Source organism: Pholis gunnellus (genome assembly GCF_910591455.1).
Source record: "Pholis gunnellus genome assembly, chromosome: 21".
Taxonomy (NCBI): Eukaryota; Metazoa; Chordata; class Actinopteri; order Perciformes; family Pholidae; genus Pholis; species Pholis gunnellus.
This window is the reverse complement of record NC_136548.1, coordinates 3,041,445-3,060,001: the sequence shown is the minus strand read 5'-3', so window position 1 is coordinate 3,060,001 and position 18,557 is coordinate 3,041,445. Positions and strand designations below refer to the sequence as shown.

Sequence of the window (18,557 nt, the reverse complement as noted above, 5' to 3'; positions counted from 1 at the left end):
CTCTTAAAAAGACCAGTCTGCTATGATTGGTCAGTGTTTTCGGTTCTGAATAGGGGCTGTGTGTATTTCTCCTACACCTATGTTGAAATCTCGCTTTTAGGTCTGTAGCTGCGACGGTTAGTGCTGATGGAAGCACAGATGTGTGTCGCCGTGTCTTTACCCTGGCCATGCTTGGTGAAGACACAGGAAGCGATGCCGCTGACGTCCTCTCGCCGCACGCAGGGGTAGTGGACCTGCATCTTGACCGTCGGCAGCGACACCACATGGACGTCGCCCTGGTTGGTCAGGACCACGAGGCCGCTTTCGCCGTAGTCCTCCGACCGGCTGCTGCCGAACCAGGCCACGCCCACCCGCCGCACCCTGGAGCCATCCACGGCCGTCAGCTTCAGCTTCATCTTGGCGCTCACCTTTGGCAGCGTGAAAACCTGAACAAGCAAGAACAACGTGTTTCTCCACACAGCCGAGCACTATTTAATGCCACTATAGTTTGGCAGCAAAACATTTTTTGGAAATTAACTATATGTTTTAAAATCTTAGTCTTAAATATGACAAGAATAATATCTACAATTAAGGCCTCCACAGGCCTTGAATGAATTCTTTAACATTTACAGATCTTAACCGTTGGAACTCTGCAATAGAAATGGTACGTCAGCGGCTCCGACCACCGAAGTTAAGAGCTTACGTGAGTTCATAAATAATTGTCAAAGTATTGAATTTGTGTCGTAACAACGGTCTCCTGCGGCTGCCTGGGGGAGGACTGTTCTCTGTGGATCAACTAATTAATAGGGTACAATTTAAGCTGCGTGTGACATTTTTCTCTGCTGGAGTCTGAGCTGAAGGAGTTTCTGGTGAACCAGATTTTGCCGGAATCAGACCTAAATGCTATTGAATCTGCATTTTTAACATACTGCACCCTGTTGGAAGTGGGTCAACAATAACTTGTCGGTGATCTGGACCTCAAATAGTCATTTTGGCAAACTGAAGTACTGCTATGACTATATAGGTATTCCATCTGTGAGTATGCAGTAGTGGATAATGGGTGAGAAGGTTCCAGAGTCAGTCAGTCAGCCTGCCTGCGCGTGCGATCCTGACCTTAAACTGCTCCTCAGATATGACCACAAGGTGGTGTGAGCCCTGCATGTCGGGCGAGCGAGCCAGGTCATGGGCCACCTCGAGCGGCTCGGGGAGAGGAGCCCCGTGTCCGTCCAGCACCACTATGCCAACAACAGGGGCCCGGTGCATCAGCTGGATCTCCTTAGCTGGAAACAAAGGAGGAAAAATAAATGACGGGGAGAGAACATTACAACGCAAAGACAGAGGTGAGGAAGCAGTCTACCCCAAAAAACTATTTTGTTTCTCACCCGGCTGTGCGGTGACTGGTTCGTCCGCTCTGCGCTCTGTGGCGGGAAGGCGGAGCATGTAAGCAAACACACAGCCGCCGTTGGTCCCTGCCCACAGGGAGGGCGTGTTATGTGAACCTGCGAGAGAATGAGGAGACGCGTGAGAAACCTGGAGGTACGGTGCATGTAAATGGAGATATGGCCCCCTGATGGCCAGTAGAGAGAATTTCAAGTTTTAAAACACTTCCGAATTGGCCTCCCTCAGCAGAACCGGAGGTTGACGCCTGGGTGGGACTCACTGTCTGAGAGAAAGGTGTCGGCGAAGTAGATCGTCCGCACGAGGCCGGTGAACGAGTCGTCTGAGGAGCGCGCCTCGATCTTCCTCTGGACCGGAGCCAGCTCCATCTCTGCCAGCTCAGCCTCCAGACGAGCGTTGGCATCCTGGAGCTACTCGGAGAGAAGAGGGCGATGAAGGTTGGAATGGAAATTCACGGCACGTTATAAGCGGTCCACTTTCTGCCTCAGTACTGCTGAATGAACAGAGAGCTAAAGAGCTGACCTTGGCAGCGTTGTTGACGTGATGTTTCCTTAGCGAGACCCTGCTGCGTCTGATTCTCCTGAAGGACTGTCGGAGGGATTTCTTTATGCTCTTCACCCTGGACAGAGGACCCTCCATGGCCAGCTGGTCACTGGGGTTCAGGGTGCACCTACGATTGGGAGAATACTGAGGTAACACATGAACGCACTTCACTGTAATCGCTATTACAAACCAAACCAACGTGCTATTTACTTGCGGGGTTGAAAATGTTGCAATCGTTTTTAAAACATGAATAATGTGTAAAGCACAACTCATTTGGTTCCTGACTTTATTCAGAGGTTGTTTGAAATTAGAGAGCGCCTGTACGAACATAAATAATAAATTAAGACTGTAACTTGGACATAAAGACCTGATTTGCAAACCACCTAACAAAAACCTGCAGAGACTAAACTTGGAGCTGTGCGGCTGCTAAAATCATGAAGCGGGGATCTCTGGCGGGCATAAACTTCCTGCGTGAGCTCTTCCTCTGCGTTTTCTTACTTGACGAGGACGTTGTTCTTTTGTTGGTAGTCGTAGAGGCCGAAGCCGTGGCTGGTGCCAAAGGCCACCAGCTTCCACTCCGAGTGCAGGGTGAGAGCGGTGATCACGGCAGGAGGCTGGCACTGGACCAGAGCGAAAGGCTGGAAGCCTGGAGGGAACTGCACCGGCTCCTCTCGCACGTCCAGCCGAGTGTGGCCCTGATCGACAAGAAGAACAGACACCGTGCTGATCGGATCACTTTCACTCTAAACACCACTAAAAATAACCATACAAGGGGGACGTAACAGGAAAGTAACATACTGTAACGAGCACTGCGAGAAATCACATTAGAAAGGGTGAAGTCACGAGTAACGTGTTAATGAGTCCGATGCCGCTCATTACCTTCCAGCGGAAGCCCTCTTGGCCCTGCAGCAGATCCACAACCTTAGCCTCCACCGTCTGCTCTGCCGCCTCGTCGTTCAGCTCCAGCACCAGGATCTGGAGAGACAAACGCAGGACACGGTGGAATGAGAGTGACTGAGCAGTCCGTCCCGTTCTGTCTGCTACGCCCGCACCGGTGGGGAGAGACGTTAACGACAAACAGTCTGGATACAGAGTGTACACCAGACCGCTCACACTTTATTAAACCCTAAACAGAATGCACGCGTCAGGGAAATGAGGAAACATCACAGAAATGGGAGTTGCCTCTTGATACTTGTCATTTGTCATGCTCCATCGTCTTTTCATTGCTGATTTAGACCAAATCAAAGAACATGTACTGATGTCAAAGAGTAATTCTTACTTTCATGGTTTCATTAATATACTGGATTCACCAAGTTCATTGCTGAGATGTGGGAATGTGGTAGCCCCTTGTTAGCCAAAGAGAGAAGTGTACAACTATTTCCCAAACTGTCAGTTTCAAAAGGGCCAATGTGTAGCATGTTGTGAATCCATCTGCAGGAATATAATATAATATGAATAAGTATGTTTTCATTGTATAATCGCCTGAAACCAAGAACTGTGGTGCTTTCGTTGGCTTGGAATGAGCTCTTCATATCCCTATAGGGAGTCCGCCACGTGGCACCGCAATGTTTCTACAGTAGCCCAGAACGGACAAACCAAATGCTGGCTCTAGAGAGAGCCTACTGCTAGAACGTGAGTCGCAGAGCGCAAAACCGTGGCACCGCCGGCCGACTTCCGTTGCGCCAAAAGAAGTGTGATTTATGGTATGGACGGCCTCTGAGCGAGGCAAACGGCCACGGTGGCTAATGTTACCGCAGTCTTGGAAAGGGAGGAGTGAGCGGAGGAGTAATTAGTTGGTTGCAAGCGGCAAACTGCAACCTCAGCACTAGATTCAACCAAATCCTACACACTGGCCCTTTAAACCCGTCTGATTATCCAAGCGCTGGAGTTTCTTTCCCAGTCGGCCTTTGAGGCAGCAATCGCAGCAAATAGCTTGGTGAGTACGATGTTCTTATAGCTGATAGAAATGATGGTTCAAACTATGAAAGACAGACTCGTGCTGTAATAAACCAGATTTATCCTTCAAAATGGGGGAGCACTTTATATGCATGCATCAATGTTTTAATCATAACTTTTCAGACAACCTGCTCAGTCTTTAGGAATGCAATCAGAAGTGTGACACTTAATAATTACAGCTGTTCAACAGTCATCTCACCTGTCCAGCAGTGCCAGCCACAGTCAGATAGCCGCTGTATTTACAAAGGTGGATCTTCTGAACGCCGAGCCGCGGGTCATCACTGTAGGGATCAAAACAGCCGACCTGGGAAGAAAAGTAAAAAAAGCGATAAGTACGCCGGCAATTTTGCGATTGAGATTCTTATGAAACAATTCACCACTTCTAAAAGTGTTTTTTGTGCGTCTGCTTTAACAAAACAACCTTGATATTGCTACTGGTGGACAGTAATCCTACACACCAAGTTAAAGTTGTCTCAAGCAATACTGTGTGATTTGATGGTTTTTGTTTTATTTTATGAACAATTTATTTTTTAAATTTGCTTTTTATTTGAAGGCTGCTCCTATTCCATTTATGTAATGGGCAGCTTTTTATTTTTTATAAATGATGTCCCAATTATCAGTCTTGGAGACAGAATTGAAAAAAATACTAAAAACCTTTAGAGCAAGTTTTACATGAATGAATGTTACCTTTTGCCTTTGTGTGTTTTTCATCAGTGCAATCAGTAGAAATAACTTCCTTTTAAGATTTAAAAACTCCATTATCTGATACTTTATGCCACAACTTGCCACACTGCCTTTATTAGAGCACAATGGACTGGAGTAGATCCCTGAGATTAGCACCCTGATGTACTGAATCGAGAATCAATTTGAATCGAACAGTGACCCCGAGACTCAAAATAGAACCGCAAGGGACCGAAAGATTCACACCCCATAAGTGCTACTGTGATGAGTAACCAGATATTTACGTCTAGGGTTGGTGGATCGCCCCTTAAAGACGAATAATATTGTATGAATCAGCCAGTAGCTCTCCTGCTTCAGTCTTGATTGAGACAGCTCATCGACACAATTCATTCTTGACCTTATAAACTGTAGTTTGGAGCTTCTTCAACAGCTGGTAGTGCTTGAAGGCAAAGAAACCATTTGTAGGACACACAGACCTTTCTGAATGGCGGCCACTCTCCTTCGGTGCCTTGGTTCATGTTGTCGTTAGGGTCAGCGTCTGTGTGGAACACTCCAGCTGTGCTTAACTTGTACATGGGATACAGACAGACTCCAGATGCATCCCAGAAACGCACAGTCCCATCCTCATGCCTACACACAAACATAAATAAATAAATAAATAAATAAACAGGATATTGTTCAATCTGTCAAAGGGACGTCCCAATAGATATTTCCAGAGTTGAGAACTGACCCTGTGAGCAGCAGGTCTCTCTGTGGAGGGTCTGGGGCCAGGTTCTGGCCTCCCGTTATTGGCCATGGCTGCATGGAGAGAGGGGAAATGAAAAGTTTAACAATAATACCAACCTAATGCCATCTCGTTGAACCAGAGATGAAGGAATGTGTCCATATTCTGAACGCAGCATACCATACATGATGAACAGCTTTGAGGAAGTTTTGTATCACAGGTACCAATATACATTGTTGTGGACCTGTATCGTACTGTGGACAGCGACGTGCACGCACATATGTTTACACGCACACACTTTTCCCCTGCGTGGTACAGCACAGCTCTACTCAACACGCCATTTTCTGGTTTTCCATTAGTAACAGTAACTGGTACTACTTCTTAGGTACCACCTCGCTTTAAAAAAAAAAAAAAGGACCTGGTACCAAAAGTGAATAGAGCGGAGCCGAACCATGCAGTGAAATTAGAGAAAATGAAGCTGAAATATCATTAAGTCCTTTTATTTGGACCCATGATATACTGTAACCAGTTGCTCTGGTCAAAAAGTAATGAACTTAGTGTTTAAAACGATGTTTATGAGATAAAAATATAACTAATTTCTAGCTTTATTAACTTATCACTGAAGCAAATGTAACATGTCTCTAGGGTTTAAACAGTTCAGGCTTAAAAGACAGCCGTCATCTATACTGACAATGATATTTGTTGATGTATTTATATCATGTTAATAATACACAAATGATATTGTATAAATGATCCAGCGCCTCTCAAATTATTTTATACACAGTTCTGGTGATTCTTTCTCCACCTCCCTACACTCTTATTTTGAGTGTAATTCATTTGCCAAAAGAAAAAGAGACAAATGGCACAATATACAGAGTTAAAGGTGACTGAAAGCTATTTTTTTTAATGATTAATAGGAAAACAAAAAGAAAGAAAGAAAATCCAACATTTCAGATTTTCTTTAGTAAATAACATCCAGGGTTGCATCATTTAAAATATCATGAAAATATCATTATCTTAAATTCTTATGGCCACGATAATCGTGTAGCTAGAATCGAATATCTTGACAGCCCTAATATTTATCTTCACACTCCTAGTGATGTGACAAAAGCAGTGACTAATGTCTGGGACGAGAAACACAATGGGACGGCAACAAACGAGTTACAAATCACAAACTCAATGAGTTTTTTATAAATCAAAGATCCACATATTATTCAAAGAGAGCTTCTGCCCGGACGTACCTTTTTGGAGTAGTGTGTGTTCTGCAGGTCTCCGGCGGCGAGGACCCGCTCCCACAGTTTGAGGGGGATGGCGGAGACGTGGTGGGAGCAGGTGATGGCGGAGCTGTGGAGGGGAACCAGGTACGGTGTCTGAATGACCGGCCAGCCCTCTGTCTGCAGGTCTACCACTACCAGCTCCTCCTCTACCAGGACCACCAGCGCACTGGGGTCTCCTGCAGGTCGACAGAAAAGAGCAGTAGTTAGATACAAATGTACATACTGACCTGGGATCAGTTAGTCTCTACAGTGCCGGTGTCAGAACATCTGAAAACAATCTGGGGTTGTCGTTAGGTCGTATTGCTAGGCCCGCTGGAGGGAAGGGAGGCACGGGAAAACCAGGACCAGTACTGTGCACGGCAGACCATCAGACCCTTCTACAGTAAAACCAGAGCTTTTCTAAAAGGGACTCTTGCGCTCGGAAACACTACCACTGTTTTTGTCCACAGGGGCCGCCATAATTGACACAAAATGAGAGTTCCTTGCAGAAGTATTACAATTTGCATTTCTATGTCGGAGAAATCAGATGACTGCAGAAAGCTGACTTCAGCTTACTGAAATGAACGTTGACGCACTGCGTGACACAATGAAAACCAGCATCTGACTTTGGAAATAACTCATGCTGACCTACGAAAACTGCACAAAATCGGAATCGAAGCAATATAGCCCTTCAAACTTTGCTAAGTAGCTTCCTTTTCAGAACTGTGCACGAGTGTTTTTGCTATACGTCAGGTATTTGTTTTGGTGTGTGTGTGGCCTGCCTGTGTGCTGGGGTCCACCCCGGATGGCGAAGAAGTCAATGATCCGGGAGGTGAAGTCCAGAGCCACGTGTGTTTTACTGTGGATCACTGTGATGCAGTGTCGGTCTCCGTAGCTGGCCCTGGGCATACCACCGCTGAACAGCAGGAACGGAGGCCTAGAGCACACACACACACACACACACACACACACACACACACACACACACACACACACACACACACACACTCAAGCTCAGTTCAGTTTGCACAGAGATTAATGTGTAACAATTGGTCGCGTAACACATGGGAAACCAAGTTAAACAGAGCGTTGAGGACGTTAGCCTTTCACTGAAGTGAACTCACCCTTCTACTGTAGGTAGCTGAACTATTTTAGAAATGGCCTTGCAGGGGAAATGTCCTGCAGCGAAAAAAGACGAGTCATCAGCCTCCAGAAAAAAAATGAAAACATTTCATGTAGGAAGGAAAGATGCCTCTCTATCCTCACCATAAGGAATGTCTGATTTCTCCTCCTCATCGTTCACATCCTCGCCGCTCGCCATCCATCGACAGTAACTTCCATCGCTGTGTGAACTGAGAAGGTAGACTCCGTCCTCTGTCCACCACACGCTCTCCAGTTGCTACAGTTACGTGGAAAACACAGAGATTAAGCTAGCTGGTTATGACCACAGTGTATTCGGGACTGGCTGCTATTCTGTTCAGGTGTCACGGCCTTGCACCGAGCTACAGAACAGTTACCTGTGTGGCGGGGATGTGCTGGATGGCTCGATGCTTCTTCAGATCCCATATGACCATGAGACCTCGTCCGTAGCCAATGACGACCTGGTTCGGGTCGACCGGGTTCTCCTGCAAGGCCTCCACGTGTTCCAGATTCCTGCGGCCGATGTAGTCGTCCGGTACACTGGAGGAGACGGGACAGAGAGGACAAAACATCAACCTCATTATTGATCTGGAGGTACTGAGAGGAAGTGTATTGTGTTGGTGTGTATGTGATAGCACTTTAGTCAGAACAATCATTAAAAATCCAATCCTTTCAAAATAAAGGGAGCTTCTGTGCATTTCCACAGAGAGAAGAAAAACTAAGGAAAAAGCTACAGAGTATCAGTTTAAGCTTGTGTTGAGTGGATATCAGGAGACTGAACAAACTGTAAAAGAACGCAACATCAGGTAGTCACACCCCCAGTTTGGAGAAACAGACAGGAGTACTGGCCCAGGAGAAAAGCAGTGTACTGCTGTGGACGGGGGCAGCAGCAAAACCTATTCTAGACACAGAAGAATCTGTTGAAGTGTTCGCAATATTTAGAATATTTTATTTGACCGCTTTTTACCTTGCAGTCAAATGGCCTTTTCCGACGGGAAACCGAAGCTATTATATCCATCTCTGCTCTCTTCATAGCCACCAGACACCACCAGCTTTAAACTGATTTTTTTAGGTGTGTAAAATATGTCCCGCTGCTGCCCCCGTCCACAGCAGTACATTGCTTTGCTCCCGTGCTGGTAAACCTCTCCTGCGGGTAATACGACTTTGGAAAAGTACCTCACGCAACCTCACTTCAAAAACACCTGATCGATCCCTTTAACTTGCTTCTACAGGCGGTTTAGTCTTTTTACAGTTGATAAGATAGATTTAGGGATCACAAATGACATGCTGGCCCCAAGGTTGGCTCAATAGACCCTCACTGGGCTGTCACACTAAAAGCTCAAGTCCAACACAGCTTGAGCCTGGCCATTATCTCCACTGAAGAGAGCGTCTGCATGCCTAAAGCCCCCGGGTTGCCTGCGTGGCATTTACTTTTTGGTGATTTGAGTTATTGCTCATTTTTTGACACTATGTGCCACTAGAGCAGAACAAAAAAAAAAAAATGTACCCATCTTGTTGAGGGTCCCTAAGTCAAATGTGAATATATTTGACATTTTGGTTGATATTGTGGTTCTATTCTTGAATAATTGAACATATAGTCAACCAAAATAAAATCACGTTTGTTTTCTGCTTGGTCTAATACACATGACACACCGACATGCTTCACAGATTAGACTGAACAGAAACATCCAGCTCTTTATGAATGTAATCTAGTATATTGTTGGCGAGAAAAAGATTTGAGTGAGTTCCTGGACACGTCGATAACGGCTGCTGTAAACGCTGTTGATTTGTAGACTTAAATTAACAAGGGACAGTCTCCCTCCCTGGCTCATTATGGTGACGTGAGATGGAGGCTATAAGTGAGGCGTGTTGTGGTTGCCCACCTGCTGGCCACTTGGTCGAGACTAATGTTCCTCTCTTCCAGCTCTCTGAACCCGGGGACTTCCACTATGAAGACGTGTCCTCCTTCTGTCCCCAGCAGCAGCAGCTCCCCCGAGGAGTGAGCCAGCACTGCTGTCACTCTGGTCACACTTGGAGGGGCACTGAGGAGGAGAAGAGGGCGGTGACATCACTTGGGGGAATGAAGGACAGTTGACGTTTGTATAAAGCTGGGCTGTAGCTAATCTGCCGGTTATTGTCTCAATCATTTGGTCTATAAAAATGTCAAAAAAATAACAGTTATAATTACTCATGTTTTAAAACCCAGAAACGATTCAATTTACCATGATATGAAAAAAGAAATGCATAAAACCCTCACATTTAAGAAGCTGAACCAGGAAATTGGTTTGAAATTTATATTCAAAAAATGGACCAAATCATTCCAAGAAGTTAGGAGCCCCGGGAACTAAATCAGCCATGTTAGGGTTAGGCTCCATGCTGATAACTGCCCAGCCATTGGGAGGTACAACCTCAGGTACGAGGAACATTTGGGGGGCACAAACTACACACCCAGCAACCACAACTGGAGCCAATATCCTTTGGTTGAAATGTAGATAGAATTCAGAAGTTCTTAAAAACTACCTGCATTGGAAAAGGGTCAAGAAAGGGGGGGGTGTGTGTTACCCAGGTGGTCCCGTGAGAGTGAAGCGTCCTATCTCCAGAAGTTCAGAGAGTCCCTTGTGAGCTTTTAAAGTCCACATGTGCAGACTGTTGTCATCCAGCAGGGTCACCAGTTCAACCTAAACGTAAGCCACAATCAATAAATACTGTCCAAAAAGTTATTAAAAAAAAGGCATGTACTGGTGGCTGGCAGGGAATACAGTTCCATACAAAGTCTCCTCTATGAAAAACAAGGCTTGCTACATCAAAGCTACTACGAGGAACTTTAATGTTGTGTTGATTTTGGCGGTCCCTGTGGACAAATGTGGTAGTGTCTCCGAGCACCAGACTCCATTTAAAAAACCTCTCATTTTACTGCAGAAGGGTCCGACAGTCTGCCCAGCTCAGTCCTGGTACTTCCGTGGCCCCCCTTTCCCGCCAACGGGCCCAACACTATGGCCCGTCAGAGGCCCTGCTGGAGTCTGTGCTGAAGAGGTTTCTGGTGAACCTGGGTGATTTCATCCGATTATGCCGGAATCCGACCTGGTGGCAATCTCTGATGATCTCATTTATTAATATAAGTCATGAAGAGGCATCAGTATTACATTGAGAGTGTTCAATGACCTGTCAAAAGTTCCTCATAGTACCTTTAAAAAGCAGAACTACTACTGCATAATGTTCTTTGACCGTACCTGGTGGGGGAGGAAGTGCACCTGTGTCACGGCAGCATTCTCATCATGTAGACCCATGAACTCCACACCCGGAGCTCCATATCTGACCGCTGGTTAAGGACACACTGATGATGATTGAATTGGGATATTAAAATACCAAGAAACTGATTTATGGATATGTTTGGGCATATATTGTAAATAAGTGCACACCATGACCGGGGATGTGATCCAAAAGGTTAAAAATGCTTCTTAATATCTCAACCTTAACGGTGCTGAATTCGAAAATCCTGAGCATTAGTATTGCCTCCACTCGGCTCTCAACATGGCGACGGCTGAGCCAGCGACTAGCAGCTAATGGTGCTTACAACGCTGACAAAGCTATCAGAGTTTACCCGAATAGACAGGCGCATCATTTCATCTGATTATGGTACAGACGTATCTTCTGTGATACTATATTGACAAGAAATTCAAAACTTCAGATGAACTCACTGAATTTGAATCTTGATCGCAATATTGGTCAGAAAAAAGAATAACTTATGTTTTCCTCATACAGCTCTCTCTGTTGTGTGGTGCACGTTTGTTAAAACAGTGTGAAGACACCACATCATCCCTACGCAGGGAATCACAACACGCCATCAAGAGATTTGTGTGCTGCATGTTAAAGAACAGTAGCTGCTCTGTTCTTTGACTCAGTCTGAAGCATCTGACACTTTAGACTCATAATATTCATTCAAAGATTTCCCTTCATCTGCGCCCTCTTGCACTGTCTATCCAGGAACAATCTGCTGCATTGTATGAAATGGATCACCCCCCAACGAGAGAAGGCATCAAAACCAGTGTGTGTCTCTGTGTCAATGGGGAGAGTGCACCGACTGGCTCCGCCGCGACGTCAATGAGTGGAATTGTGCGACAGGACTGGGGCGACACAATGACTCGGCCGTAGCGTGGGAAAAATGAAAAGCACCTGAACCAGGTACCCATGTGAACCGCAGACGAGGATTTAGTGGCGTCACAGACGTTCATTAGCGAAGAACCTGCCTCAAGTTCAAACATGACAGATTCCTCCCTGGGAACTATTCTCTCTCTCTCTCTCTCTCTCTCTCTCTCGCACGTAGAGGGAAGGATACAGTTTGATGGCCCCGGAGCGGGTGCCGATGGCCAGCAGCTGCAGGGAGGGACTGTAGCCCAGAGCGCTGGGCTGGTGGGGGAATCCATGCTCCACCGTCTGAAGAGGAGAGAGAGTGGACAGACAAGGGGGGTCATGGTGAGACCGGGCTGAGACGGCAGAGACAATGTCAGGACAGGATAGACACAAGAGACTGCGGGGAGCAGAGAACAGCATGTGGACAAGAAATAAGAAGGATTTATTTATTTTATCTTGAGCAAATGTTAATTTCTTTGCTCTCTAATGCACGGGGTGGTGTGTTCTTTATACTATGACAGTTTTACTGAAATTAGATTTGCATATGGCCTCTCTAACAATATGGAAATATATCGCACTATATTAATCCCAACTGGCTTCTGAATCATCATTGGTTCATCACATGTACCCAATTACCACCAACAGCAGCCGTCATCATTTAAGTCAGAGCCGACCTATGATTCAGCTTAAAGCACAAAAAGTCAAGACTTTACAAAGTGCTCCACAATAAAAGCCAAACTGAAAAGATCTAAATCATATGCAAATTCATTTCTTTGGTGGAGATAAATAATAAAGACAAGGTTTATAGATCGATGTGACAAAAGAAAATCCGGTCACTTTGCTCATCTTGTATTGCTCTCAAACTGTGTGTATGCTTGTCTGACGCATGCGTCAGCTGCATGTAACATGTAGATCACATGTTCTGCTTTTTAAATAAATACATGTCCAGGAAATGATGCATCATTTCTACATCTGGATTTAGGTACAACTCGCCTTTCATCTGGTCTCGCACATTAAAGAACTTCTCTCTTTTTAAATAGTGACTGTACAGCAGATAAACAGGAGACACTGGATGTTTGTTCTCTCTTTGGTTTGTTACATATTTTTCTGTGAATCATTTAAATGAATATGGCTCAGAAAAGAGGAAATAAGCTCATGTGCCCACAATCTCTTACTTGTTTATTTAGCAGGAAGGTGTAAACACAAAATGACAAGCTATCGTTAACACCAGGTAACATTTGGCAAATCCAGTTTGGACGCTGATAAAGCTGTGCACCTCTCTGCAGTAGAAATACACCAAACTAGGGATGTTAATAATTAACCGTAAACCACCATTAAGACTTGTGACCGATTAATGCTGTCATTATTTTTTTTAATGAGCAAAACTCGGAGGAGCGGCTTGTCGCTACACTAAGAATAGCTTGACCACCTTAAAAAAACGTCAGTCCACCTTAAGTGAGCCTGGGTCGAAGTTGTTGCTAACTTCGGGGCTTACACAAAACTAGCATCCCTGCACCAAACACACAAAAGTATGCCAACACCAGGAGCCAGTTATTTTTGGATGTTCAAGTACAGCTTAATGATAAACATTCTTTTGTAAATAGAACAATGAGGACCAGATTCACTTTTTGGGAGAGTCTGCTGCTGCTGTGAGGTTTTAACAGACAATATTACTTTGCTCCAATCCATTGGTTCTCTGCTCGTTTTAGAATTGATTTTACTGATCACTTTTGAAGCACGTCGGGGCCATGAGATATATAGCAGAAATTGACCCCTTATGAGCCAGCTCGCAGCCTTAGATCCTCAGGTGGGGCCCTTCTGTCTGTTCCAAAGTCGAGGCTCAAAACTGGCTTTTACTGCTTTACATTTTTTTTCTTCCTATTGAATGGATTGGTTTTATAGTTTCATATACTGTACTGTTTTATCAGGGCTTACATTTGACCTTAGTTAGTCTTTTATCATACTGCCTTGCTTTGGCTGTCAGCACTTTTAAACTCTTTAAAGACGCTATACAAATAAAGTTGCTGTTATTGGTACTTGCCTTGTTGAACTGGAAGAGCTCCTGTTTGAGTCGATCCCTCTGGGACTCCTGGCCGTGTCTCCTGAACCTCTTCATCCTGCCTCAGCACCAGCGGGGAGCCTCAGGGGCCCACTGACGCACGCTGCAGGGGGAGAGGAGAGGTGAGACACGGAAACGAGTGTTGCATTACGGATCCTCCTTTAATTCCTCCCTTTACGTGACACACTGATTACGTGCTGTCCCATTTTGTCTTCCTAGTTAAATCTAGGTACTTAAAATGGTATGAGATAGTGAAAGTGGTTCGGTGGAGACAGACTATCCTCTGCAAACATGCCACAAAACAATTGCTGCTAAAGGAGGTAGTGGCACCACCAATCTGTTCCATCACTGAAAACGAAACCCAGCGCAGAACACTGCAGTCAAGCCACCCTACTATTAAAAAGACAGTCAAACTATCCCCTGCGTTGTTTTGCTTACGTGTATATACTAGGCCAGAGGTCCTCAACAGGGGGTCCGCGACCCCTAGGGGGTCCGCGGAGGTTCTGCAGGGGGTCTGCGAAATTTTGGGTTGATTAGATAATTATTATTATTTTTATTACAGGCGGTCAATAGCAGAATAAAATAGGTAACATTCAGAGAATGTGTATCACCGCAACCACGAGAGCATGTAGCCACGACTCGCCACCCAAAATATTATGCAGTCTAGTGCAGCAGAATGACAGATCAGCTGTGGACAGACACAGATGCATACTCCTCTCACAGGTTCATAATGAATAAAACGAGTGCTGACTTTTTTTGAAATTGAAATAATGAAGAACACATTCCCAAAGACCGATCTGACAAAAAAAAAAAAAAAAAAAAAAAAAAAAAAAGACAATACACCACCTCAGAGTGTCAAAGAGAAACTTCCTGTTTCAACGGTTTCTCTTCAAAATGATGGCAGACCACCTCAGAGTGTCACTCAGACTATATCAAGAAATTATGATGCGGAATTTCAGAATGAATAATAAAAATAGTCTAGTCTGATATCTTTCAGAAGTCATTTGGCCCTGGCTCTGGCCTCTATGGAGCCTCAGGTGGCTGCAAAACTCAAGATGAGAGAATGAAAGTCTAGAGGCGGAGTCTGGCCCTTCTCCTCTTGTCATCAGTGAACTAACACAAGAGTGGGTGGGGTCCTGGCTGCCCCCTCCCAAAACAAAAGATAAAGAGCCAAAGGTCAGTCAGGGCAGGACTAAGAAACTATTGTTCACACACACACACACACACACACACACACACACACACACACACACACACACACACACACACACACACACACACACACACACACACACACACACACACACACACACACACACACACACACACACACACACACACACACACACACACACAGATGAAAACACCTGCAACTCACAAAGGCGGACATTAGAGGCCACTTCAGAGAAAGGAGGAAAGGAAAGGAGGAAGCAGGAAGACAAAGGAAAACCGTATTTCATCCTTCCATTCTTTTTTGAAAGCAACAGATAGGAAGTCAACTAGAGCACTGACACAGAACATTAACCAGTGGCCAAAGGCTCTCTGTTATACGGAGAGACCGACTCGCTGAACTCCATCACGCAGAGGGAAGGTTCAACCACAGAGCGCTGTCAAGGCCTCTAGGCCTCGTGGTCTGTGTCGTCCTCTCTCTGAGGCCCTCGGCTCGCCGGCTCCTTCACTTACAGACACTCAAAGTGTGTCAAAGGAAGCAGCTCGGTAAAGCAGGAGGAGGGACGGGAAAACTCAGACCTGCGGTGGGACATTTGATCCGTAGCGTCACAAGTCTGTGACAAAAAGGCCCTGCTCCGTGAGTCACGGTTTTCCGTCTGAGCCAGCTCATTCGCCTCGGTCCAAACCGAGACAGAGCTCTGGTATTACCCTCAAATCAGCCGTGAGGCCTTGACTCACTGCTGGGCCGCATCACACATTTCCCACTCTTGCTTCCGCAAAGAAAAAGAACTGGACAGAGAAATAGTTACTGGTGAAGTAACTGGAATGGTTAACATGCACGTGTGTAGCTGTGTTTTGGAGTTTGCCAATATGCACGTCTTCCCTGGAATTAAGTTGGATGTTACATTCTTGTTAGACCAGTGAATTGTTTTTAGAAAACTATTGCTTTCTGCTAGATCGACCAACAGTCCAGAACCCTGGCAAATGTAATCAAATATAGTGTTGAGATGAGGAAAAGCTGTACATTTTCACAGCCGGGAAGCTGAAGCACACTGAAACATCCACACTTCAAAAGCGCTGCTTGTGGCGGTTCTTGGGAACCGCTCATCGCTTGTTAACTCCAGGGAAGTGAAGAAGAGTTCGGTTGTAACGTTGGTGTACCCGGCCCGGCGTCCAGCAGCAAAGGTCAATGAGCCTGCTGCGGAAGACATTGTCGACTCAGTCTGCGGAGTCATGAAGCTCCGCCCCCTGCTGCTGCACAGAGTCCTGTTCATTCCTTTATTTAAAGTTTATTGATTTTGATAGTGTCCAAATGCCACAAGGCACTCCCATGGGTCCTTATTAATGGAGCAACGGATCATAAAAGTCACGGTTCGGATCAGCACAAAAGAAAAAAAGGAACAAATATAACTTTTAGATAGATCCCTGATCATGTTTTTTTGCCATCGATACTAAATACAGATCATTAATGATCCATATTGGCAGACTTAGATCCCTTTGTTCTTAGACTTTAGCAGCTGGTCTACAAGGATCACAAAAATCTGTTCAACCGGTCTGAAGTCAGTGTAAACCATCACAAAAACTAAAAGGTTAACCTTTTACTTTCTAAATCTATAGTGGTTGTTTTCTTCCAAAAAACACTATTCAAATAAGGAAATGAAATTGTATTTTTATTGATTAAAAAAAACTAATCTCATCATTAGTAGTTTTAATGATAATCTGCTTAGAGCTAGTGTAAACAGCTCACAATTCATCTCTAATATCCATTTATGTTGCTGTGAAAACATCTTCAAAACAACTGGAATAATTTGTTTCTAATACGTTTCTCACCAAAACTACATTTTACTAGATCACATTATGATTACATTATAATTTACCTTTGCCCAAAACTCATTTTCACTGAACAGAGCCTGAACGCATCATAGTGTAAGTGTCCGTAACCTTAGTTTGTTGGCCGTTAGTGGTGCTACCATCGTTACTAGTCCAAATCGATACAGTCGTCGAGTATGAAGTAGAATGCATGAACACAGACGCACATAGAGAGTCCTTGCTTTATAGTTAGATGAACAGAACGTGTACGTATCTTGCCACAGAGCTTATTTTCCACAATAATCCCCAATCCAATCCTTTTTGGTTGACAATTTTGACCAAATTGGCACAGGGGGTCGAAACTATTGGCCTGTAGGATAAGAATAAAATATACACACACACACACACACACACACACACACACACACACACACACACACACACACACACACACACACACACACACACACACACACACACACACACACACACACACACCTTAGAAACAAATTTCAGTGATTCTTATGATATTTAGACAGAGTACTGCAACAACTGAGCAACCAATTAAAAGCCTAACGGTAGACGACTGAAGGATGATCAACAATAAACATACTTGTTGTTGCAGCGGGTTACAAGCTTGTAGTCCTTGTAGACACAGTAGGTGTGTGTGTGTGTGTGTGTGTGTGAGAGACGGTCCCAGGAGAAGCAGCGGAGCAGAAAAGAGGGAGCTCAAAGCCATAAGCTCTGCTGACAATGGCAGGGTGGGAGGTCTGCTACACAAACACTCCGGCTTCTAAGGGCTATGAGAGGGAATCTGATGATGGAACACCAGGAGTAGCAATGCAACCCTCACATATGTGCACATGTGAAACTAGTGCTGGGCGGTATACCGGTTTTAATTTCCCGTACAATATGAATTTGTCACATACCGTCATATAGCCGGAACAACTGCTGTCTTTCTTCAACAGGCAGCTAAGTATATTGTTCGCCGCTAAAAGTATTAGCAACGGAGCTAGTTATCTTATGTGTATTGAGAGGGACCCCTAGTCATGGTCATAACTTTATAACAATTAACAGCCCACAACTAACGTTCTTTAATAGAGCAAAACACCACGACACAACAGTCTGTGATAAAATTTCACCGCTGAACTGCATGCTGGGTACAGCTCACTCGCCTGCTAGCACAACAGTCTGCTAACAGCTGGGAGAGGCTCCGTCGCTCCAGTAACGTTACATTAAAGAACAGAACAGAGCGATGCAGGATGAACATAGACAGACCGGAGATGCACCGATAGAGTTTGACACATATGCAACGCTGATTACCATGTAATATATGTGGTATTTGTTATAAATGTATGTTGGTACATAGAGGGTGATAAAAAGCTGTACTTGGAGGGACTTAGGACCCAGGGGAATGTAGGTGAAGGAAACCGGAAGAGACGCCACACAAACAGCTGTTCACCGCTCATCACGATCCTGTAGACCAGTGAATCTCAACTGGTGGGTCGTCGTGGACCCGTTTTCAGTGGGTCGCGGGCCTCTGCCTTATGCAGCGGAGTTATTCACACTCCTTTCCAGCTTTTACGGCTTTCAGCGGTGCAGGAAAAACACCGACCAATGCGTTGTAAATCACGTCACGTGATGCAGTTTAGCCAATCAAATAAGGGTATTCTGATACGTTTCCTGACTCCAGTGAGATGTACCCACACCG

The 18,557-nt window shown here is 45.1% G+C and overlaps 1 protein-coding gene across 1 annotated transcript in view; it reads right to left on the bottom strand.

Annotated features, from left to right (window-relative positions):
* The window catches only part of llgl2 (LLGL scribble cell polarity complex component 2), a 28,635-nt gene that overhangs the window by 3,715 nt on the left and 6,363 nt on the right, over positions 1-18,557 (bottom strand). The window contains exons 2-21 of the mRNA XM_079182772.1: positions 13,850-13,970; positions 12,014-12,111; positions 10,908-10,989; positions 10,240-10,355; positions 9,561-9,719; positions 8,055-8,217; positions 7,804-7,936; positions 7,662-7,716; positions 7,320-7,474; positions 6,523-6,734; positions 5,288-5,355; positions 5,034-5,187; positions 4,076-4,180; positions 2,800-2,895; positions 2,419-2,615; positions 1,900-2,047; positions 1,640-1,787; positions 1,362-1,478; positions 1,093-1,259; positions 161-425 (exon numbers count right to left, since the gene is read on the bottom strand). Coding sequence (XP_079038898.1) covers positions 161-425; positions 1,093-1,259; positions 1,362-1,478; positions 1,640-1,787; positions 1,900-2,047; positions 2,419-2,615; positions 2,800-2,895; positions 4,076-4,180; positions 5,034-5,187; positions 5,288-5,355; positions 6,523-6,734; positions 7,320-7,474; positions 7,662-7,716; positions 7,804-7,936; positions 8,055-8,217; positions 9,561-9,719; positions 10,240-10,355; positions 10,908-10,989; positions 12,014-12,111; positions 13,850-13,924 — 2,713 coding nt within the window. The 5' untranslated portion in view covers positions 13,925-13,970. The remainder of the gene's footprint in view (positions 1-160; positions 426-1,092; positions 1,260-1,361; positions 1,479-1,639; positions 1,788-1,899; positions 2,048-2,418; positions 2,616-2,799; positions 2,896-4,075; positions 4,181-5,033; positions 5,188-5,287; positions 5,356-6,522; positions 6,735-7,319; positions 7,475-7,661; positions 7,717-7,803; positions 7,937-8,054; positions 8,218-9,560; positions 9,720-10,239; positions 10,356-10,907; positions 10,990-12,013; positions 12,112-13,849; positions 13,971-18,557) is intronic.